The sequence below is a fragment of the Eutrema salsugineum genome, unplaced genomic scaffold (genome assembly GCF_000478725.1).
Source record: "Eutrema salsugineum unplaced genomic scaffold, Eutsalg1_0 scaffold_6, whole genome shotgun sequence".
In the NCBI taxonomy this organism is placed as follows: domain Eukaryota; kingdom Viridiplantae; phylum Streptophyta; class Magnoliopsida; order Brassicales; family Brassicaceae; genus Eutrema; species Eutrema salsugineum.
This window is the reverse complement of record NW_006256547.1, coordinates 5,844,249-5,868,150: the sequence shown is the minus strand read 5'-3', so window position 1 is coordinate 5,868,150 and position 23,902 is coordinate 5,844,249. Positions and strand designations below refer to the sequence as shown.

Below are 23,902 nucleotides of genomic sequence, written 5' to 3'. Positions count from 1 at the left end.
CAGACATATCCATCTGCAAATCTCCTTCAAGATAAACTCTTTCGGATCTCTATTATAAAAAAAAAACGAAAACCCATTTCATCTGCATAACACCAACATCACATCATCTCAGATTCAAAGAATGGCCACGTCAGCAATCCAACACTCTTCATTCGCCGGCCAAACGGCCCTCAAGCCCTCCAACGATCTCCTCCGCAAAGTTGGAGCTTCCAACGGCGGTGGCCGCGTCGTCATGCGCCGTACCGTCAAGTCTACTCCTCAGAGCATTTGGTTCCATCCTCAATCTCGCTCTCCGGTTTTCCTTTTTTTTTAATATCTTAAAATGAATAAAGCTCATGTGTTGAACTCAGTTCGGTTTTCTGGATCGCATCAAACCGGTTTATCCGGACAAAATGATCAATCCGTGTTTTTTTTTGTTTCCTCAGTTTTAATCTAACTAATCACCATTAACCACACGTGACAGGTACGGACCAGACCGTCCCAAGTACTTAGGACCATTCTCAGAAAACACACCGTCGTACCTAACCGGAGAATACCCCGGAGACTACGGTTGGGACACCGCCGGTCTATCCGCCGACCCAGAAACGTTTGCAAAGAACCGTGAGCTCGAAGTGATCCACAGTAGATGGGCAATGCTAGGCGCTTTAGGCTGCACCTTCCCAGAGATTCTCTCCAAAAACGGAGTCAAGTTCGGTGAAGCCGTGTGGTTCAAGGCAGGATCTCAGATCTTCTCCGAAGGAGGACTTGATTACCTCGGAAACCCTAACTTGATCCACGCGCAAAGCATCTTAGCCATATGGGCTTCTCAAGTTGTGTTGATGGGCTTAATTGAAGGGTACAGAATCGGAGGTGGGCCTCTTGGTGAAGGGCTTGACCCACTTTACCCCGGTGGAGCGTTTGACCCATTGAACTTAGCGGAGGATCCAGAGGCGTTTTCGGAATTGAAAGTGAAGGAGCTCAAGAACGGTCGTCTTGCAATGTTCTCTATGTTTGGATTCTTTGTTCAAGCCATTGTTACTGGTAAAGGTCCGATCGAGAATCTCTTCGATCATCTTGCGGACCCTGTGGCTAACAATGCCTGGTCTTACGCCACCAACTTCGTCCCTGGAAAATAGAATTTGATTTGAAAAATTTATGTATATCTTATCTCTTTAAACATGTAATGCATGAAACTGTTTGAGTCTGTTGGTTCAAAGTTATTGCTTGATCAAAGAAATTCTCATCAGCTTTGAGGCTCTTGTCTCGTTTGTCATTTTGAACAAGAAATTTGTGAACGGCTGTGTCACTATCGAGATTCACGAATTTCCTTCTTTTTTTTTCCTAAGAGAATCATCGACTTTCAATCTCGTTTTTCTACAATAGACTTAAATAAATTTGAAAATTAAAAGAAATAATATACTTCCAAGTTCCAAGAATCGATCTTAGCAAACAAAATAAGGATAAACATTGGATAAACTTTCAAAATGCGAACATTGGATAAACTTTCAAAATGCGAACATTGGATAAACTTTCAAAATGCGTGCCGTTTATAGATTCCACACTATTTTTCGTCTCGGCTAAAGCAAGTGTCCAAATTCAACTATGTATGTACAACAGAATTCGAAATTGTACCCAACCACTGTTCTTTGGAAGGCCAAATGTAACATATACACTTCTTTTTTCGTTTCTCTTTTTTCTTATTGTCACATTCTATCCAACAAAAAGGAAAAAAAAAACTTAGATATATAAATATATATCTCTTTGCTACCAACAAATATTAACGTCTCACGAATTGGCTAAAGAGCCTAAAACGGAGAAAACAACACTAATACCAGATCAAACAAAAAAAAATATGTTTCTGCGACAAAAGTTGACCTCACTGACGAATCTTCTTTCCCAACTTAATCATTTCTCTGTTCCAACTGTTCTTCATTGGTACCTGACGCCGCAATCTCTTTAGAAGCTCCTTCAATGGACTCGCTGTTACTTTTATGGTTGCCATTGTCGCTTTCATTGGCCTCTCGTTCTCGTTCATCCACAGAATTTTCTTCTCCAGAGACGTTTGTGTTCTCTGGTTCTTCCGTAGAGGAGGAGGCTTTGACTTCATCTGCTGGTTTAGGGTCATTAGAAACAGAAGAAGTGGGCTTGTTTTTGCTGCTAAGGTGGTCACGAGAAGCTGAGAGATTATTATTAGTATTGCTACTATTATTCTTTTGGTTGCTTTGACGTGTTACCCACACGAGCTGCAACATGTGTTCTTGCCAGCACTTTGCATTAGCAAACGCTTTCTCGGCTGCGCTGCGTTTCACAAATGTGACACAAGCTCCACAGTTTTCGTTATATGTTTCATCTTGATTCTTGCCACTATCAATTGATGCACTGCCTTCAAGTTCCACTTTTGAGACTTCGCCATAAGAAGAAAAATGTTCCTTTAAGACAGCAACCTAGAAGTAGAAAGTAGTTCAAACCATCAGTAAGTGACCTAATAATACCGGTAGAGTTCAATAGTATCTAATTTGAAAAATGGGAAAGTTTTGCACATTCATAAAGTAGAGCAAAGAAAGGGATCGTACATCGGCTAACCCGGTTGGCAGAGGAGGAACCACTTTGATGGTAGTGGTGCGGTTGTCTAACTTATACCTATTTACCATAAGAGTGTTCAAACTTGTGGTAAATGAATAAGGTCTTTGCTTCAAGATTTTTGAATCGGGTGATTGCGTTTCTGTGCTTAGTTTAGCAGTAGACAGTGGTTTCTGGATAGGCACTTTCTTATCTGTTGATGACTCTGTTTTTGGTGATGAGATTGCGGCACCAGAACTAGAGGCTGTGTCTACTTTAACGCGCTTAGCATCTGGCTCATCTGCTTCCTCACACTTGACAACCGTACCCTGAGAAGATTTAGAGCAAAATGATATGAATATTGTCCGAGTAAATAAGATTTAGAGCAATATGATATGAATCTCATACTTCTACTTCTGCTTAATTTTCTAGTGACTGCTTAAACTGTAATTTCCCTCAAAAAGGTATTGACGGGGTTGAAGGGATTTAGTAACTTGTTCTTACTTGTTTTTGATACGTCGCCAACTTTTTGCGAAACTCATTACGCTTCTGCTCCAGTATTTCCTGCTTTTTTCGAAGTTCCTCCTTCAACTGCTCAAGAGTTTCTGCTTTTTTCTGCTGAAGCGGAGTAACCTTGGGACCACTAGTGACCCCCACAGACTTAGGCTGTTCAGAGGATGATGGAGCTCCACCGGTGTGAAAGGCGGGGCCTTTTGCAATGGAAGATGCATGGTTGCTTTTTGATGCTGAAGCAATAGGAAGCTGGTTCTGCCCTCCAGAAGCAGTCATACCACGACCTTTCATCGGAGCACCATTGCCAGTGGACAGCCCATTATCAGGTATACTATCTCTATTTGCCCACCAAAGTTTGATAAAGCGGTTACCCATCACAGCATCAGGTGCCCTGAGAGCAGATTCAGCCTCTTCGCGTTTCGAGAACTGAACAAATGCTCGCTCACTATTTATTGGGATGTGAATGTCAATAACTTTCCCAAATTTCTGGAAATGGGCAAGAATGAGGTCCCTTCTGTTGCTCTCGTGGGGAACATTATTCACAAATAGAGTCCGCATTGCCTTTTGCGCTGGTTTTCTTGTATTGTTCATCGCATCATTTGAGACACTTTCACCAACATGGTTTTGTTTACCGTGGCGGGATGAATTTACTGAGACTTCCTTCAATTGATCATCAAGACCAGCTGATGAATTTAATACTGCATTAGCTTTCTCTTTAAAATTTGCTTGACTATTAGAACCACGCATTCTGCCCCAAACCGATTGACTTGTGCTTTTGGAGTCTCGAATACCACACGCATTTTCAGGACCATCTTGGTTATTGTCATCCAGAGCTACATTCTCATCAATCCCATGAGGATTTAGTGCAGATAATGCCCCAGATGTTTCACCAGCACTGTTATTCCACAAAGGTTGATCAGGATCGTAAAAATCAGTTCCACCTACACTAGGATATGCATCACCATAACCCAAGCCATCAACAGCCATTCCACCCTCGTTAATCTTCCCATGAGCTCCTTTAGTATTCATGAAATTAGCACACCCAAACTGTGCAGGCACTGGTTTAGAAGAAGCTGCCAGATGAGGTGCACCAGGGGCTGAAACGGGAAGGTTGAACTGTGATAGACTCTGCACAAATGGAAAATGAAGGAAATTTAATCACTTAAGTATACACAAGAGAAGAACAGTGTAACAAAATAGTAGTCATACGAAATTTATCATGCAATACAAAGTATTTGCTATTTGAGAATCAAGATAATATGCATCTAAAATTCAGAATAAAGTAGAGCCATGCCACGTAGAGCTAACACTGAAAACATTAAAGAGTTTAATTTTATGTCACCCAGAAGTACTGCTGAAGGGCATAAAATGGTCACAATACTAGCAACTTAATCAAGAAAATCAGTATAGATAGGATCATGCAAACAGTTATCAAATTTCCAGCAAAGCCTCAAGGATCTATTGTGTCTTTCAATTAAAATCCGATCCAAAACAAATAATTCATGAAAACATACCTGAACATCGTCGACAACAATACGATTGATTCCATGCTCCATCGGACACATGTCCCCTCTGAGGCAGAAACCACGTTCCTCAAAGTCTCTGCATCGCTGCCGAGGAATACCCATGTTAAGTGAAGCATTTAATGGTGGTCTTAGGGATCCAGTTAAGTGATGGAAACCATCCAAGCCACCATTTGGAACTCCAGGAAGCATTCCAAAAGCAGGCCATCGTGCACTTTGAGCAGCTGAAACACCAGCTAGTCCCCTTCCTCCAAACATGCCCGGAACCATATGAGATGAGAGATCAACAGGATTAAACCTGGAATCACGCTGGTTCCAAGAGCCATAACTTCCTCTACCTCTACCAGGACCAGTGTCCCTTGAAAACATTGGGTTAGATCTTGTTCTTTGATTATCAAACTGCACACGTTGTCCTGACGCTGCCCCTTGAGACCGCTTTTCATGTTCACTAAACGTATTGCCATTTTCAAAATGTCTATAATTTTTCCTGTACGGCCGTGAGAATGTCTGGTCTGAAGAATCTTGTTCCAAGGACTGAGACCTCGTCTCTTCTTTCCTACGGTGCTTATGGTTGCGATCGTCATCCTCCTCTTCGCTGATCTCATGCTCCTCAGGGTCACTCATACAATCGGGTGGAGATAACACACTTTGCTTTGGAGAGGAAACGGAAATTTCCATCGATCCACTTGGATAATGCAGAGCTTCTTGTCGCTCATACAAGACTCTGATACAATGTAGTGTCCATCAGATTACTGTACAACAAAGAATAATAGACCAAACGATACCCTAACGATGTAATGTGCAATCAATGCCGTACAACAACTACCTAAGTCTCATCTTCCCCTTAGTGATTATAAACCAACAATTATCTCTCTCGAGATCCAACAGACTATGGTTTCATGCTTCGCATATGCTATTGATTAAGCTCCTAATTCACACAACAACTCGAAACCCCTAACCAGTTAAGCTAACTCCAGAATAGTAACAGCAATCAGCAGAAACTTAGGGTTTTTAAGAACCCAGAGAGCTTCAGAAATAAAAAAAAAACAAAAAAAAAATCTTTGAAAAAGGGAAATAAATCTTACAGGTGCTCCCGGAATAACCAGTGACTCTGCCGCTCTTCTTCACAGCCAAAATTCGGATTCAGGCCAGATGACCAAAATCAAAAACAATGGATGGACATATTGAGAAGAAATTGGAGAAAACAATAGTGGCGCAGCGATCGTCGATGAAGACTAAATCCGCGGCGGAGATTCTTCGCCGTCGTCCTTCCAGAATTACAAGGAGAAACCTGAGAATCACGTCGCCGATAGCGACTGCTCTCGTCGTTAGGGTTTGAAGGAGCTAGCTTAGAGAGAGAAGGGTGGGGTAGAGAGAGAGAGAGGAGGGGCTTTTTGTTATCAAAATAAAATTGCAAGGAAACAAGGCAAGACGAGGAGGAGAGAAACTAGAAGCGAAATTTGGATTTGCTACCCCTAGAGTTCTTCCAGTTTACAGAACGACCCAATATTCCTATTTATTTATGTTTTTGCCTATCCACATATTCCTAAATTATGAAATTCAAAATCCAAGTCATACGATTAAAAAAAACAAATCAAGTCATAAAGAAGAATGTTTTTTGAGCCAACAGTCTAAAACAAGAAAGAAAATACAAATTGAAAACAACATAGAAAACAAAGACTTTTAAACAATCCTTGCGAAATAGAAAATGGAATGACCAAACTAACAAGATCTAGACGAAAGAGAAACCTAGCGTAAATCACAAAATAAAAGATCAAAGGAAATATTGAATCTCTCATTTTACCTTCATGTCACAAGTTCAATCTAATCAACCAACAAAATAATTGTCAAAAAACAACACAAAAAGGAAAATTTAGAAGAGTCTAAATTAAATCTAAAAAATACAAAATAAATAAAAATACAAATGTTGTAAGTCGTTTAAAAGGGGCAATTTTTAAAAAGTAGGTAAGATATATAAATTTATGAAATTAAGATACATACAAACATACAATACATACTTTTATCAGTATCTTATTCTATAAAGCTTGATATCTCAATATGAATCATTCAATCAATGAACCAACATAAGTTGGCTATATACCATAATTCCTGCCCAAAGAGTCATCATAAAAAAAAAAAAAAAAAACTTAATCTTTCAAGAACTCAGAAAAGAAACCCAACAGATTAAGCTATGAAAATTTAGCATATATTCGAACACCTTAAAAAAAATTCACCTACATTATTTCCTTTTTGTACAGTATAGAAAATATACAATAAGGAGAAGAAGAGATTTACTTGATTAATTCAACTCGAATAGGAAAACATACTTATATTTATCTATTTCGCACCAAAAAAAATAAAATAAAAGATATATCTATAAAAGTAACTAACACCCAAAAGATTTGCGTTATTCGAGTGAGTCCTACAAATATTATGTGAAGAAGATCTCGCCAGTCGCCACCATATCAGGACTTTTCGTGTTCTTCGTCTACACTCTCTCCCTTTGGCTCTCGATCGCCTCCGTCCGACGATTTCTCGGTAATCTGATTCTAATAAAAAGTTTAAATCGATGGATGACGATTATTTGAGCTTCGAGGAGGAAGAGGAAGAGGAGGAGGATAATTATGAAGATTACTACAATGATGATCATGCTCATGAAGAGGTGTCCTCCAAAAAATCAACGAGCCAGATCATCACGAAGGAATCTCTTGTACTGGCACAGAAGGAAGTTTTAGCTAGGGTTATGGAATTACTCTCGGTTAAGGAGAACCAAGCGAGGACTCTTCTCATTCATTACCAGTGGAACGTGAATAAGTTGATTGGAGTTTATGGTGACAGAGGCAAAGACAGTTTGTTCAAAAGTGCTGGTCTTACTGTCTTTGATCCTTCCTTGATTAGTTCGAGGAAGAGGAAGACGATGAGTTGTGATATCTGCATAGAAGACGATATACCAAGTTCTGCGATGACGAGAATGGAGTGTGGTCATTGCTTTTGCAACGATTGTTGGAAGGAACATTTTACTGTGAACATCAACGAAGGCAAGAGCAAAAGGATTACATGCATGGCTCACAAGTGCAACGCGATCTGCGATGAAGATGTAGTTAGGAAGCTAGTTTCTCCGGAGTTAGCTGAAAAGTTTGATCGTTTCCTCGTTGAGTCATACGTGGAAGATAACAAGATGGTCAAGTGGTGTCCAAGCACACCGCATTGCGGGAACGCGATAAGAAAAGCTGAGGAAGATGAGGAGGTCGAGGTCGAGTGTTCTTGTGGTCTTCAGTTCTGTTTCAGCTGTCTGAGCGAGTCTCACTCTCCTTGCTCTTGTCTGATGTGGAAGCTATGGAGAAAGAAGTGTGAAGATGAGTCTGAGACAGTTAACTGGATCACAGTTCACACGAGGGTGTGTCCCAAATGCAACAAACCTGTCCACAGGAGTGACGGATGCAATCTCATGACTTGTATTTGTGGGCAGCATTTTTGTTGGTTGTGTGGTGGAGCTACTGGAAGAGACCATACCTGGACGAGTATCTCGGGTCATAGTTGTGGTAGGTACAAAGAGGACAAAGTGAGGCAAATGGAGAGAGCCAAGAGGGATTTAAACAGGTACACGCATTACTATTACCATTTCAAAGCACATACCGATTCATCAAAGCTAGAGGATAAACGTAGGAAGAGCATTCTTGAGAAGGCAGAGTTCATTTCAGAAAAGAATGATCAGTTGGTGTTTAAAGATCTCACTTGGCTAACAGATGGAGTCGACCTGTTATTCAGATCAAGACGGATTCTTTCGTATTCGTATCCTTTCGCCTTCTACATGTTTGGGGAAGAGCTGTTCAAAGATGAGATGAGCGATTTGGATAGAGAGATGAAGAAGAATCTGTTTGAAGATCAGCAGCAGCAACTTGAAGGTAATGTTGAGAGACTTTCCAAGATTTTAGAAGAGCCTTTTGATGAATATAGTGAAGATGACATAAAGATGATGAAGAATCAACTCAAATTTTTATGTCCTGTGATTGATAACCTCTGCAAAGAAATGTATAAGTGCATTGAGAATGATTTGTTGGGTCCAACTCAAGCTGGTATCAACCACAGCATTGCACCTTACAGATCAAAGGGAATAGAGAAAGCAATTGAGTTTTGTGCTGACATATGCTGATCTTCGGAGTGCGGTTTTAGCGGAGGGACTTCAGTGTGAGTAATATTCAGGGTCAGGGTGCTTATAAGACAGTTTCTCTTCGTAGCATCAATTTTTTCTTATTACTGTAGTTTTATATTTCTCGTTTTAATGCTTTTTTTTTTGTTTCGTAAACAGTTGATCCAGTGCAGAATACAATTTTTTTTTTGTCATTTATCTATTACTTTCGTTAAGGTTGAGTTGTCTCTTCGTCTTCATAGACTTATAAGATCCATGCATCACTTCATGTCTTCATGGTTTAGAAATCCATGTAGAAAGTGCCAGTTTACTTCCAATCTTTAGATACAAATTTCTTTTGAAACACAAAACGTCATGCAGTTCTGTAACTGCATCCCATCTACTGTAATCTTACTTACAAACCACCTCGGTCCAATTTTATTACTACCACTATCATTACTTCATTAGCATGTGCTCTCTAGGAGCTAGTTTTTGTGTTGGCGTGTAAATGAGAAAGTCACAGAAACGAGAAGATGCTTTTAAATCCAAGAAAAGAATCAGAGACTTTAGACTTACTTGGAAGCATCGAGCAGAATGCTTTCTTCTGCTCTAAGTTGGTGCTGGTTCTCTTCGCCATTGAGATATCAAAGGACAGCATTTCTGCAGTAGCATCGAATGTGATGCTTTGTCTTTTAGCAGAAGGACTAACCATTAATCCGTAGGCTTTATACGGACTTATCTCTGCGTTTCTTCCTTCTTGAGAAGAGATGGTTATGGGATCCTCGATTTTTGATGTGACGAGTACCGGAGAATTCTTGGACCTTTTCCTTATGTAGTTGAATACTGTTTCATCAGAGAATGGTCTTTCTGTTTTCCCTTTTTCAGATCAATGGGGAGGATAATAGTTAGAGTTTAACCAAAAGTGTATAAACGTAAAATAAACTTCAGAATGAATGATGATTTACTCACCATTATTGTCTGCAAGGCTTGCATAACTCGGGCTTGTAATTTTCTGTGCGCTTTGTTTGATTTTTTTAGTATTTGTAGGTGAACCAAGCACAGAATTATACTGAAATAGAGGATCGAGTTCAGGAGAATTCTCCAATAAGCTCTTCCTTTTCAGAGTTGATTTTCCTGATGCCGGAGAGGTTTGATTCAAAGTGGCCAATGAAGGAAAACACTTTGCTTTTTCACGTATGTGGTCAAAAACTGTATGTTCATTGATAATGACGCAGTCGTCTTCTTCCATCGTCACGTAGGGCTCTTTCTCTGCAAGGAATTTTGGGTTGAAAAATTGTTAATGGAATACAAAGCACACGAAAATAACTTGTGGTGGATTTAAATTTGTAGTGACCATCTAACCTTCTTCTGAATCTTCATCTAAGAGCTTGAAACTAGGCCTGTAGAAGTAAATTGAGCAGAAAGTTGTATTCATGACAAACATATGTATTTATGGGTAGAGGGAATAAATTTGATAATAAGACACATTCTGAGCAAGAAAGTACTAAAAAATGGACTCACATTTCATCTTTTTGATCATTCTGGTTTGAAGGTCCGGATTTAACTGTGTTGTCATCATCCACTATGTAGACATCCACCATCGGAGGATAATAGTGTGGCAGCCTGTTTTCGCTTTGGTAATATATTTTGCTGTTTTTTGCCTTCTTCAGTAGAAGCGTTTCATGGAGATCAATACCAACTACAAAACAAAATCCCGGAAATACACACACTTGATAAGTTACTTCATGTTTCAATTTCTTACTCACTACTTGGTTATCAAGTTTTGCTACCAAATCAGTGATGCTATTTTGAAGACCTAACTGTATTCTTCGAAGATGAGATCAGCCTTCACAGTCACCTTTGCTTGTTGGGGCCTTTCCAGGAGTATGGTTACGCTATAGGGACTAGAAAGAGGAAACAAAGAAGATTAGAATTATTTCAAATCTTAAACCATGTTCGACGAAGAGTTACACTGGGTTGGTTGATGATGATAGAGTGACCGACAGGTAAACAGACCTGGAGAAGTCCTCCATTCTGCTGCCATAAAAGTATCACTGATTAGTTACATTTACATGAATGTCTTACAAGAGGCTTATGTGAAACACGAGAGAGTTGGTAAAAAGTCCATGAACCAATTCGTTATCAGAAGAAAAGCAAGCGCGCATAACCTTATTTTCTCATGAAAGTGGATAAGATTTTCTTCCTCTGAACCAACAATCTGCCAGAAAAGGATACAGATTAGTAGCTCATATAGTACTTATCTTTTACTAATGAGAAGATCACAAGACTATGCAGAGACGTGGAGATGCAGGTACACTATCTTCAGCAGAGTTAGAATATAACTGCAGAAAGTTAAGGAAACCAACCATGTCAGCATAATGGCGTTTTGTGGATTGCAGAGGTTGTGATAGTCGTGTCAATGTGACTGCTAGTTTAGATACACCTTGCTTATGACATTCAACTTCTTCGACCTTGATTTCTACTTTTGGAGGTAAGGAAGATAGAGATTCCTTTATATGATTTCCAAAAGGATATTTTCGACCGGTAACAATCTCTATCCTTCTTGGATCAGCTTCAGCAAGAGCTTCAAATGATCTGACTCCCATCGAGTGAAGCGCCTAGCAAAAGAATGTATTTAGACAAAAGTTACCAAGAAAAAAAAAAATCATTGAAGCATCTGAAAGGTAAGGTGCAGTGAACGATCTTATAAAGAGCAGACAGACATCAAACCTTTGCTGTAACCATTCCAATGCCAGGCAATTGTTTCAGCAAATATGGACTGTCGTCCCAGAGCTTCTGATAAAGTGATTTGGCTAGAAGAGTTGAGCTAATCGTTCCTTTATAATTCTTTTTGTATATAAAGTACTCTTTCATGCATCTGGCTATTCTAGATCCGTTGGAGCATATCGAGTTAGCGTCCTGAGACAAAAGATCCAATTTTCAGATGAGGTAGGAAGTAAGTGTCATAAAGTGATTAGAGGGAGCCATGAATATAATATTGGTGGACCTGAGTCATGGATAAATCATGGACTGAAGGATCCCCTGTCAACCAATCATTTGCAAGCACAAATAGTTTCTCTTCTCTGGTTTGGATGCGTTTTTTCCGCTTTCCTTTACTATCGTTGATGTGGAATCTAAGCCGCCCTTCTTTATCTGCATTTACATCATTTAAGGTCTTCTTTTCATTGCGTCGGAGCTGTATCCCTTCATTTTTCCAAATAAACAGAATTAGTTTACTCATTAAGTAAAAAGAGCTATGTACCGAAGCAGAAATGACATACAAGATATCTCTTCCGCACGGCATACAATATGAAGAGCCTCGTCCAAGCTATAGCCCGTTGGCGCATGGATAATGTACTTCATTGTGTCAAACTTTAGATAATACTTTGTCATCAGCCTTCCAGGCTCTACAAAATATAACGAGTCAATTCTGTTTCGAAATCGAAGATAAGTAATCATAAATCTCAATACCTTCTGGTTTCAAAACAAAACCGTCTGTGTCAGTCCAAATCATCTGATAACGTGACAGCTCATTGATCTTCTGAAGGCAAAGCTCTGATAAAATCTAGGACAAATGAGAACCTCAAAAGGGAAAAATGAGTACAGTAACTACGTCACTAGAGCACCTTGCAAATGCTTCTCAACTCGATCTTTAGGAATTCCTTTCTTAATAGCATAATTCTCTGGATTCTGTCCATACGAACTTAAAAGTTAGTTTAACCATATATGATAAAAAAAAATTTACCGTAAGAATCATTGAGAGCGCATAAGAGCATGCCTTTTTCATTCTGACATATAGGTATGAGCATTTCATCCACTCAATTGCCCGTGAAACGTCAGAGACAGTAAGTTGAACTATTTCTGCGGTTAGGTGCTCTATTAAGCATGGCAGTAATCTGAGACAAAAACATAAAAACAACAGAAGAATGTTTTTTAAAGTCAACAAATAGCTTTTGAAGAATGTGCCGAAAAGCAAAGAGTTCCAAAAAGTTTATCGGCCAATACGTACTGTGATTCAACAACCTCGCATCCATTCAAAAGATTCTCATAGAGATGGACCTGTAATCATTTAATAAATCACAGCCAGATAAGATAAGGGAAGGTTAACATAAAGTAAGAGATTCAGGCACAGAGAAAAGTTGCAGTATATAACCGTCTCTCTTCTAGTCATAATAATAACCATTCCCGTGTCATCAAATGGAGGCCGACCAGCCCTGCCACACATCTGCAAAAGAGAGATTACTTCTCCTGCTAGCAATATCATTTAGAGCACATTCCAGTAGCTTGTACAGATAATTAGAATGCAATATCATCTAGACAACTACACATGCTTGAATAACACACCTGTAGTAGTGTGGAACGATCATATTCCATGTAGTGACCTTTTTCCTTGTTGCTGAAAGGAAAATTATGTCAGTGGATATTAACTTAAGTTCCAAAAAAAATTCTTAATGGAACCATCTACGCAAAGACGTACAAATGTTGAGTTGACTTTATGACAACTGTATGTGCAGGCAGGTTGATTCCATGAGCAAGAGTGTTGGTCGTGCAAAGAACTTGGATATCTCCACTAAGGAAGAGCCCTTCCACGAGGCTGCGGTCTTTTTGGCAAAGACCACCATTGTGATAACCAACTAATTGGGACATTGCGGTGCTATTCAGCTTGCAGGACAATGCTGAATCAAAGGTATGATCAAAACCTCTAAAAGATGAAACAGACCATACCGCCTTGGAGAATATAAGATTGCATTTGTTTGTCACTGCACATTGGCGAAGCCTCCCTTAACCGTTCCAGCTGTTCTCTGCTTTTAATAAATGGATTTGAATAGCCATAGGTCATTGCAGTCTGAGCAAGCTTTTGTGCAGCCTCTTGAGCGCCTTTTCGTGTCGAGCAGAAAACTAAGGCAGATTTTCCTTTTGAGAATTGCATTAAAATTTCTGCAAGTTTATATATTTCCTCAACAGAACGGTGTAAGTTACAACCTAAGCAAGACAGCAATAACAGAAGAAAATCATGATAAGCCGCTTACCATAAATATAGTTCTGGAGGCGCTGGATATGGGGAAAGAAAAGAAAGGAAAACAAGACTTGGTTTAGTTTCCGTTTTTACGAAAAGGACAAGAGGGGGTATAGCTATTGAAAACCAAGATGCAGAAACTGTATACCTTTTCAAATAAGAAGTCATTCTTGGCAGCAGCATAACCTTTACAGGAAAGACAAGAAACATTTTCTTAAAATTCATGAAAACAGGATTTCATCAATAGCTAACCAAATTCATCAACCCGGGCATCTTAACATTTAAACAACAAAAAATAAATAAAGAGCCAAAATATTGACTTTGAGATGCGACAGGTACCAAAAACTTTAGTCGTCAACTTAACAGGCCTCATTTCTTCACCAAACCTATATAACATGGGAAGGGAAACAATGAAGAAAATGAAAACACTTCCCCACGTAAGGGCATATTTCTAAAAGCAATCCATAGTTTACCTCTTAATTCCTGCGGTAGGAACCTTGAGCCATTCCGCTGCAGTAATTGAATAAGTATTATCACTTTAGTTGTTTTGAAGCAAGTCTTTTCAATTTCTACTCTCGAAGCAGGTTAACAAAGCAAAAAAACCAATATGTTATAAAATCTGCAAAATATGACTAGAACTGTGAACTGTATTTTACCTAGATCCTCAATGTTTGGGATAGTAGCTGAGACAGCCAGAAGACGTACGGAGGCTAAAGGACTTGAACTTAGTTCATGATTGCTAGAAAGAATCTTTATCCTACTGACTATTGCCTCCAGAGCAGCTCCACGCGGATCATTCAGCAGATGAACTTCATCAATGAGCACAAGCGCAATATCACTGAAAAAGCCTAAGCCTCCACTGGTAACGCGATAACGACTCACTGCATCAAATTTCTGTAGGAAAAAATGTAAGCTACAGCCAGAGGAGATACAAACTATGTACTTTGCGTTAACACGGAATGAAATGTCTTATATTGCTTGTGTTCTGGCTAAAAGCTTTGGGGAAAATCAGACGCTATAAACATGTTCCAGACAGTAAATACACCAAGCAATATAAATTGTTATCTGACCTCAGGTGTGGTCAAGATAAGATCTGCGTCTTGTATATTCTTTGTGCTGTAGGTTTCATTATCACCTGTCAGCTCCAAACAACTGATTCCCCATGAATTAAATTTTTGATTCCAATCACGCAGCTTCTCCTGTACTAAAGCCTTGGACGGCGATATGTAAACCTTGACAACAGAGGTTGAAGAAACCATAAATAAACTTATTGTCCAGTATTGGTGTATTTATTGTAAAAACGAAGGCATTAAAACATTCAAAAAATCTCATGATCAAAAGCTTACTGTTTTAAGAGCTCCTTTAGCATGGAGAAACCTTCCTTCGTTAGAGATAGACTTGGAGAGGAGCCTCAAAATGCATAGCTCAAAAAGTACGGTTTTACCACTTCCCGTTGGCGCTGAAATAACCATGTTGATATCGGAGTGAAAGCAAAGTGGAAAGCACTCGCTTTGCAGCGAATTGAAGTATCTGAAGACAAACGAGCCAGAAGCAACACAAAGGAAAGTTTTAGATTCACAACCAGTGTTTGATAAAGGACCAAAGAAAAGCAAATCATCATCATGTTCCTGAAGATAACATTCATCCAACCATTCCTTGAGTAAGCAAAAATACATCTAAAGCGAGCAATAAATAGATTAGCACACAGTGACTACAAGATCAAAACTAAATCTAACTGTAAAGGGATATTACCTGAAACTAAAAGCTGAGCGGAAGTTTCCAGGCAAATCAGAGACAGATTTCAGAGTGTGTGTATCCATGACCAATTGCAATTTGACGATCTGCAGATTTTATCAGCGTGATATAGCGATTACATCAAAAACACCAACACTAATTTTCCATCGCCATCCACGAATTTAAACCAAAATCTGCTCTGATCCTGATGCGGAAACCGATTGATATCTCAAAACTAATCGCCAAATTCAAACTTAGCAAACAGATTACGCTAGCGAAAATTTCAGAGGAAATGTGTGAGGAAGTTACGAGATGGTGACCAGTAGAAACTCGCAATCACTCCACTAAAACCGATCACGAATCGAGCAAATACAATTGAGAAATGCACGGATAATCTCAATCAAACTCACCTTTAAATCAGAATCAAACACCTGTGCGAGACGAAACTTGAAGAGCAACGAGCTCAGAGAAATGGAGAGAAATCGAGAGAGTGAGTTCAAATTCAGGGTAGCGTCAAGATCCTTTTTACCGTTGTAGTGGAAGGCAAGCTATACAACGCCGCGCGGTTCTCAGATTCCTGAAAGGCTCCACATCATCAGAAGGCCAAAAGATTTGGGCCTATTAAAAATTTGAAAAACTTTTAGGGGTTCATCTGATAAATACGCTACTTTTACTGAGGTGAGTTCATAAATATTTATTTACACCTTATCAAAAAAAAAAAATTTTATTTACACGTCGCTGTCAATAAAAATAGAGGAAACGGGAAAATATCGCTCTCCCTCTCCGCCGGTAAACGTCTCAGCTTCGCAGATACTCAGGCTTATTGCAAGTGGTACATCTTCTCTCTGTTACTGCCCTCAAATATATTCATGGCTGAGATTATATTTCTCCAACGCTTTGTTTAAGTTTACTTGTAAGCTTTAATCGATAGTTTTCCATCTTTCTGCTCTACATTTATGAGTCGGATCCATTTCCAGCCGTTCGATTTTCTGTTAGCTCAAAGTTTCTTGCTCATCCTGTTTTGCTTAGATCCTCGATAATTGATGCTTGATCGTATGTATATTGATATCGTATTTGGATCCGAGTTTTGTAGTGTTTTTCGAATCCGTTATTCTCTATTGAAAGCTTGAAATTAAGTTATGGAAATGCACTTTAAAAGTAAAAATACATTTTGGGATATTAAAACAGAAGAAAGCTCCAATTTTGCTTTTCGAAGTAAAAAGTCATATCAGTTTTAGCCTGTGAAATCTAACTCTGTAGTGCTTTTAGATATAAAGGAGAGGAAATAGAAATGGCGAGCTGTGTGAATTCTCCGGCGATGACTCTATGCCCGCCATGTGTCTCACCTTCAAAGTCACTCTGCTGCAGCATCAGTTTTAACAAATCTGTTTCACGGTCATCTTTTTCATCCACCAGAAACGCCCTACTCTGTCTTCGCCGGAAGCAAACCGCCACTAGTTTTCAGATCACGGCGTTGGCGGCAGAGGCGGCGGCGGAAGAAGCTGAGCCTTTGAGAATCATAATATCAGGAGCTCCAGCTTCAGGTAAAGGCACACAATGCGAGCTCATTACTCAGAAATATGGTTTGGTTCAAATATCAGCTGGAGGTTTGCTTCGAGCTGAAATCGATTCCGGAAGCGAAAACGGACGACTAGCAAAAGAATTCATGGAGAAAGGAGAATTGGCTCCTGATGAAATACTTGTAACGATGGTGAAAGAAGCTTTGTCGAAGCAAAACGGATGGCTTTTAGATGGATACCCAAGGAGTTTATCACAAGCAACATCTCTCAAGAGATTTGGATTCGAGCCTGATTTGTTCATTCTCCTTGAAGTGCCTGAAGATATTCTTATCGATAGAGTGATCGGGCGTAGATTAGATCCTGTCACTGGGAAGATATACCACTTGAAGTATTCTCTTCCGGAGACAGAAGAGATCGCTGCTAGGCTCACTCAACGGTTTGATGATACCAAAGAGAAGGTGAAACTCCGGTTAAAGACTCATAACCGAAATGTCAGAGATGTGTTATCGATGTACCGAGATATAACGGTAACGATCAAGGGAAATTGTTCTAAAGAGGAAGTGTTTGGTCAGATCGATATGGCTCTGACTAAACTGGTCAAACAGGGGAAGACTAGCACAAGCCGTTCTCTTGCAGGCTGATGAAGCATTTGGTTTGCACAAGACTTAACCATTTGATGACTGGTTGAAACAGATCACATTCATCGCGTTAGAAGGTTTCTACACTACCAAATTAGATCAGCTATAAAGATTTATTCAATGACAAAACGATTGAGAATGTTTTGAAAATTGTGGTAACTATATACTTTTCTGTTCTGAGATTTTGAGTACATATGGGTAAAAAGTACTGTTTGCACTGTGTTTCTTTCATTGTTGAAACCAATGAAATGAAATGAGAATTGACTCTTCTTCGAGGCAAAACTCTTGCATTTGAAATCACTTTAAGCAGTGAGTTTGTGTTTGATACTGACGAATAATGCATAGAAGCCATAAGAAGGAAAATGCAGGAGTGCTACCAACAAATACCTGCAGATGCATGAACGTAAACTATTAAGGATCGGCAAAATAGTCTAGCGAATGAAGCATTTTGATGTAACAAAATATTTTCATTCTTCTTCTCTATAAAACTGCTGACTTATCTAGAATGTAAATGTTTTGAAGGCTTACCACACTGGAGCCATTGGCATTGACAGGTCGAGAAATGGATATGGCCACCTAAATCAATCGAGGAATAGAAACTTAGGAAAGATCAAGAAACAAAGTGTAAGATATAAGATGACAAAAAAGACGAGTTTTTACCCTACGGAGACAAAAACATGGAGAATCCATTGGAAGATAACGAAACTTCCTGTCCACAAGATGAAGTAAGAGAACCTGAACAAGGGAAATCTCTGCGAGTAACACCAAAAAAAACTCACGTTGATACATTAATGTAAAAAAAAAACGCTTGGTCACATCTTAAATGCGGAAGAGAAAAGGAGTGTTTACCAGACGGTTAAGAGTTGTGTCACAAAGCAGCAAAATGAGGTTGCTCGTATGCAAATTCACGGTCATCTGAAAACACAATTTGCAGTCGAAATGTTGAGATCGAGTTTTCAAGCCGGTCAAGGTTGATTCAAATAAATTCAAGGCAAGTATAAAACTCCAAGTAACAGAACTTATGCAACATAGAAAGTGCCATGCACCAGCTTTTACTAGTACAGTGTATATGGTAAGGAAAATTCTTGAGGAAATGGCGCGAAACTTACGAAACTCATCTCATAGTCCTGTAAAGACAGAAACGGGAAAATCACGGTCCAATATATACTGTCTGTAAGCACAGCCGCTCCAGCACTCATCTGTTTTTCAACAAAACCAAAACGCACAAATGCCAAAACAACATCATTGATCATCACAGATAATCTACACGATGCTATACTCAGAGATCTAAAAGTTACTAATTATATTCATATCAAAAGGATTTGTGTCTACCTGAAATATAATCTGCAAGACATGGACACAGGACTGTAGTGCCTTTGAGTCCAAAGTTTTTCCCTTCTCGAGAAAAACCACGTTCTCCCCATTTATAAGGGGCAAACGAAATCCGTTCTCTGCATCATTTCCTACTTGATCAGCCGTTAATCTCGTGCTCAGTTGCTTTTTGTGTTGAAAACACCCATAAATGGAAAGCAGTGATCCCATCTACAGAACATACCCAAATAAACACATTCATCATCACTATCTGAACACAAAACATAACATATATTCACAACATTGAAATCAAAATATACCCCAAAGTAGATTGCTATCAACGTGAATGTCCACCTATCAAGAAACCAAGACAACACCGAATCAAACAAGTCTCAATCGTATCAAGAATATGGAAACAACTTCAGTGCCTCAAAGCATCAGTGATCCTGAACAAACCCCTAAAATGAAGATTTTTACACAGTAAAATGAGATTTTGAAGAGCTTACTGAGTGTAATAGTAGTAAATACGCCATCCACGAAAAGCGAGCCGGGCAATGTTGCTCGCTAGAAGAAAGCAGAAGGCGAGAACCCGGAAACCCAGTAACCAACCGGGATGGATTCGTTTAAAACAAGGTCTCCAAACATCATCAATGCATAGCTCATCATCATTGCGTTCACTATCACCATTGTCATTATCAATTCGTCGATGGTTTTGTACTGAGCTATCTTCGTACTTCCATATGACGAACAAAGCAACAATCATGGGAGTCAACACCCAAACCGCACAGAGAAACACTCTCCAATTAAACCAGTAATCGAAGCTGGTAAAAGCCGAAACACCCTGGGATTTCATTCTTCTTCTTCCTATAAACAGTTGATCCGTACTGAATATTCGGATCTTCAGATCCGAAACCCAATGGATCAACGCCGGGTAGAGAAACCAGATCGAAATGAGAGGGAATACAAGTAGCTTATCGATTCACCTACAGAGACAGAGATAATAATAATTCAGATTTGTAATCCGAGTCTGAAGAAGACGAGACTTCGAAATTTTTTTTCAGGAATTGTGCTATATTATCTATATATGAAGATGTCAAAAAAAAAAAAAAAAATCTATACATAAATTCTCCAGAAGAAGCCAAAACTGATGGTGTTCTTAATACTTACGAAATGTAAGAAGAAATGTAGAAGTTTCTTCTTTCTACAGTAATCGTGAAATTGTGATGGAGAAGTCAAATAGAAATTTCGGAAGCTAAGGGATTCGTATAAATCCGAGAAGCATCCGAATGGCGGCGGTGAGCCACAGAAACCGAGAAGTCGGAGACCAAGACAGGGTGGATAGAGAGGAACAGGTGGGACCTCCTCCGTTTGTTGCATTGAAACGGCGTCGTTCGTCTCGTGCGTTCTGTAAATAGGCAAAAAACCTCTCAAAATGGAAAAAGGTATACGTACCTATCTACAAGGCCATATATATTTTCTATTATTTATGGTGAACACCTATAATGTTTTTTTTATTCTTTGAGGAATAGCAAGATTTTTTTTTAGTCCGACATAAAATTCTTACGAAGCGTTTTATTTTATAACTTTGATTGGAAAAGTTCGATTTGCTATGAAATTAATTCAAAAGATCGTTAATGAATATGGATACCAAATATTACGTACTTAAAGCAAAGAACATGATTTCTGTTCACCAAAGGGGAAAGAAATATACAAACACTACAGTCTACAGCCAGTTCGTTGCCAACATTTTGACAAAACTCTAACTGTGATTTGTAAGCAAATTACTTTTATTTCGATGGTACACTAGTACCCTCCTGCTAGATACACAATTATTGAATAGTGATTAAGTGCATTTGCTGTGGACTTGTGGAATCACACGACGGAAAATTGACTATCTATAGATTCTTTGTTAAACGAGAGGTTTTCCGAAAAGGAACAAGAAAAAAAACCGAGAGACCGGGAAAAAAAGCATTCATTAAACCACAATATATATTACATGTCAATTAAAAGCACAAATTTGATTTCACATAAAGCATAGTTTTATATATTAAAGATATAATCAAGTTTGGCTTGATTAAATTGCGACCTAAAGACGGCCATGAGCAATCATCTCAAGCAGAGCAATCTCATTCATCATAACTTCATCGCACCCATGCATCACCATCCAGCTATCTGTCATGGGTTCATCAAGCTCCACGGTTACACCACTTCCTGATCCAGACGTCGAACCAGAAGTAGACGTTGACCCTGACCCAACTGCCAACGACGCCGTTTTCTCCTTTCTTCCATCGTCTAAATCCAAGTTCATCACACCATCAACGATATACTTGCAATCATTCTCATCACTGTTCTCTCCGTACTCAGAGACTGCAGCGATTACAGCTTTACCTTTACCTCTCATGTTTCTTGAACCGACGTTTTCGTTTGCGTCAGAGTTTGCAGCCATGAGAGTATGCTCATCGTTGTAAGTAACAGATCTGATGTAATTCTGAAGAGTGTTGCTGCCAAGTGCAAGGGAGATCTCGTCTTTTCCTTTACTCCTCCTCGAGTGTTGTCGGCGTTTAGTCGCGTTCCAATGGTTCTTGATTGTGTTTTCAGTGCGTCCAGGGAGTTTTCTAGCGATCTCAGCCCATCTGTTCCCGATCTCCTTGTGGGCTTCAATTAGTATCCTATCCTCTTCTTCACTCCAACCATCTTTCTGTAACATATAAACATATTACTTATTTTTATTATTTGTCTCTGTCTGTTACGTTGTTACGAGAGAATCTACGTGAAATTGTCTTTAGTTTGAATGCTTACCAATTGTGACCTATTTGTCCACAACAACAAGACGAAATGCATTAATTAAAATGTCATAGACATATAAGTATATACAAACAAAAGTTTAAAGTATTCATGCATGAGTTAGGACCGTAGACATATTGACAAATGTGAAAAAAGTTTGTTTAATTTTTTTTTAGAACTTTCTCTATGAATCTGAACAAACAGAGTATGATATTTTGTTTTCTTTGTGGAAAAATAAGTTGTAATTGTATACCAATTTTTAATATAATATATATAATAGAATCAGTATTTTAAATTAAAGTCTCATCACCCAAAAAAAAAAATCAACATAAACACATTCAATTGGATATTTAGTTTCTAACAATTATATATTTAGTTTATGTGTAAATCATAAAAATAAATTGAAAGCGTGTAGTTATATTTGCTTATATATCCATATCATGATACGATGTCAATTGAAGTGACATAATGAACACATCGTTGATGTGTCATGGACATCTAAACATAGGTATAATGATATATGTATGCTTCTCTTACTGTAAACACACACTGACGACCATATATACATAATGATATAATGATATATGTATGATTCATTGTATCATATATATAAATATGAAAACAAAAAAAAAAAACAAGAGGGTAAGGTAAAAAAAAAAACCTTGATATCAGGACGGAGATGATTATGCCACCTTTCTCTGCACTGTTTTCCAACTCTTCCATGAAGCATCTTAGCAATCTGTGACCATTTTTTAGTCCCATGACGCTCCACTAATTGCACCAATAGCCTAAATATAGGTAGAATCATCAAAAAATCTTGTGTAGTAAATTACTCTTTTTTAAGAAATAACAAGCATACCATATAATCAAAAACATCAATGAGAATTCCAAAAAAAAAAAAAAAGGGAATTTACCTGTCTTCTTCGGAAGTCCACTGACCTTTGATGATGCTAGCTTTTTTCGTGGGTTTACATACTCTCCTCATCTGAAATCTCTTGTGCTTCTTGATCTGATCGGTTTTGATCAATATTTGATTATGATGACGTCGATTCATGATGGGATCAACGTTTGCGCTCGAGATACCCATTGATTTAGCCGCATCGTATAGGTTAGAGTCAACCATGGCTAGATTGAAGATTGCCTCGGTCCCAAAGACGAGTCCTTGGTTTTGATTATTTTCCCACATAGTATTTTCACGTTGGACATGTGAAACGTTGGGTACATCCTTGGGTTCAACACCTAGTGAGGTGCTATAGGCCATATCGAAGAGATCTTGGTCGTTGGATATGCCATGAAGATATGCCTCAAAAGCCTCGGTGCATGGAGATGGAATGATGCCTCTAAAAGTATCTTTTGAGGGTATTTCGTATGTTTGAGGCTGCATATCAAAGTGAATAGGAACAATATTTAGATTTAGAGTATTATGATCGGAGGTTGTGTTTGAGATCTTCGATGTTTGGTTTTTGTGACAAATATCAGGAGAGGAGTTTATGGTCGATGGGAGATGTGACCTATCGAAATTAACCTGGCTACGTTTATGATGCATATTTTGTATACATGAAACATCATCGGTAAGAGATGAATGGAAATCTTTTAAGGTGAGATTATCATCGTAGATAACGGCTGCGAGATATGGATAATGCATTTTAATCACTGACTCGAACTCCATACGATGAAAAAAAAAAGCAAAGAATGCAAACGGAAAATAGAAGATAGAGTAACAAAAAACTACGAAAAGGAAAGAAGAAACACTAGATTTTAAGAAATGATCGAGTTGGTGAAGAACATAGAGATTTAGAAAAGAGCAGTTAACTACACTGCAAAGAAAGGATGCTGAAGAAATCAAATTGATAGCTGAAATGAAATTCAAGCTTGACAATTAAATTAAGGAAGAGGAAAAGCTGGGAGAAGTAAAGCTAATGGTAAAATATTAAGAGTTTATAAATAGGAGCAGAGCAATTGTGAAGAGTGATGAGTTGGCAAAAATCTAGCCTTTGGTTACTTGTTTTAGAATAAGAAAAATATTTCCAAAAGAAAATCTGCTAGTCCAAGGGTAAAGTAGTAATTAAATCTTGTCATGAAATAATCATGAAGTCGTTATAAGGTAGTTTGTACCTTTCTAATGCTTGCGAAAAAAATTCTCGAGCACGTTTGGACACGTGTTGAACATGAAAGCAGCATCGTTTTTTCCAGCC

At 38.6% G+C, this 23,902-nt stretch overlaps 7 protein-coding genes across 8 annotated transcripts; 3 read left to right on the top strand and 4 right to left on the bottom strand.

Moving 5' to 3' along the window:
* The first annotated feature begins 38 nt into the window (after positions 1-38).
* On the top strand, positions 39-1,274 carry LOC18011848 (chlorophyll a-b binding protein 2.4, chloroplastic). The gene is made up of 2 exons (XM_006395346.2): positions 39-270; positions 464-1,274. The coding sequence occupies exons 1-2, from the start codon at positions 122-124 to the stop codon at positions 1,113-1,115; spliced, it is 801 nt and encodes a 266-aa protein (XP_006395408.1). The 5' UTR covers positions 39-121; the 3' UTR covers positions 1,116-1,274.
* A 329-nt stretch (positions 1,275-1,603) lies between these two features.
* On the bottom strand, positions 1,604-5,989 carry LOC18011847 (zinc finger CCCH domain-containing protein 41). The gene is made up of 5 exons (XM_006395345.2): positions 5,660-5,989; positions 4,566-5,298; positions 3,043-4,179; positions 2,553-2,867; positions 1,604-2,423 (listed from the first exon to the last, which is right to left on the bottom strand). Exons 2-5 carry the CDS (start codon positions 5,250-5,252, stop codon positions 1,881-1,883), a joined length of 2,682 nt encoding a protein of 893 aa, XP_006395407.1. The 5' UTR covers positions 5,253-5,298; positions 5,660-5,989; the 3' UTR covers positions 1,604-1,880.
* A 1,016-nt stretch (positions 5,990-7,005) lies between these two features.
* LOC18012046 (probable E3 ubiquitin-protein ligase ARI3) lies at positions 7,006-8,934 on the top strand. The gene has a single exon (XM_006395344.2). The coding sequence runs from the start codon at positions 7,144-7,146 to the stop codon at positions 8,725-8,727; it is 1,584 nt and encodes a 527-aa protein (XP_006395406.1). The 5' UTR covers positions 7,006-7,143; the 3' UTR covers positions 8,728-8,934.
* A 130-nt stretch (positions 8,935-9,064) lies between these two features.
* Positions 9,065-15,912, bottom strand: LOC18012076 (DExH-box ATP-dependent RNA helicase DExH17). Its single transcript, XM_006395343.2, has 28 exons — positions 15,865-15,912; positions 15,473-15,561; positions 15,067-15,250; positions 14,791-14,952; positions 14,377-14,614; positions 14,194-14,230; positions 14,060-14,106; positions 13,869-13,906; positions 13,734-13,755; positions 13,429-13,641; positions 13,181-13,337; positions 13,048-13,099; positions 12,857-12,928; positions 12,713-12,762; positions 12,482-12,599; positions 12,330-12,393; positions 12,175-12,258; positions 11,985-12,110; positions 11,711-11,907; positions 11,434-11,622; positions 11,070-11,321; positions 10,872-10,921; positions 10,720-10,737; positions 10,525-10,607; positions 10,225-10,402; positions 10,066-10,103; positions 9,673-9,972; positions 9,065-9,579 (listed from the first exon to the last, which is right to left on the bottom strand). Exons 2-28 carry the CDS (start codon positions 15,538-15,540, stop codon positions 9,221-9,223), a joined length of 3,396 nt encoding a protein of 1,131 aa, XP_006395405.1. The 5' UTR covers positions 15,541-15,561; positions 15,865-15,912; the 3' UTR covers positions 9,065-9,220.
* Positions 15,913-16,184: 272 nt separating this feature from the next.
* Positions 16,185-17,894, top strand: LOC18011943 (adenylate kinase 2, chloroplastic). 2 transcript variants are annotated; one of them, XM_006395342.2, is made up of 2 exons: positions 16,185-16,286; positions 16,724-17,894. In XM_006395342.2, the coding sequence occupies exon 2, from the start codon at positions 16,746-16,748 to the stop codon at positions 17,613-17,615; it is 870 nt and encodes a 289-aa protein (XP_006395404.1). In that variant the 5' UTR covers positions 16,185-16,286; positions 16,724-16,745; the 3' UTR covers positions 17,616-17,894. The 2 variants fall into 2 exon arrangements, with proteins under 2 accessions (XP_006395404.1, XP_024007371.1); XM_024151603.1 differs by having other exon boundaries at positions 16,280-16,367.
* Positions 17,754-20,240, bottom strand: LOC18011942. Its single transcript, XM_024151602.1, has 9 exons — positions 20,091-20,240; positions 19,430-19,906; positions 19,244-19,277; positions 18,945-19,154; positions 18,722-18,811; positions 18,462-18,527; positions 18,273-18,364; positions 18,141-18,188; positions 17,754-17,999 (listed from the first exon to the last, which is right to left on the bottom strand). Exons 2-9 carry the CDS (start codon positions 19,774-19,776, stop codon positions 17,915-17,917), a joined length of 972 nt encoding a protein of 323 aa, XP_024007370.1. The 5' UTR covers positions 19,777-19,906; positions 20,091-20,240; the 3' UTR covers positions 17,754-17,914.
* A 637-nt stretch (positions 20,241-20,877) lies between these two features.
* On the bottom strand, positions 20,878-23,572 carry LOC18012045 (transcription factor MYB118). The gene is made up of 3 exons (XM_024151591.1): positions 22,622-23,572; positions 22,369-22,495; positions 20,878-21,621 (listed from the first exon to the last, which is right to left on the bottom strand). Exons 1-3 carry the CDS (start codon positions 23,374-23,376, stop codon positions 21,010-21,012), a joined length of 1,494 nt encoding a protein of 497 aa, XP_024007359.1. The 5' UTR covers positions 23,377-23,572; the 3' UTR covers positions 20,878-21,009.
* Between the last annotated feature and the right edge of the window lie 330 nt (positions 23,573-23,902).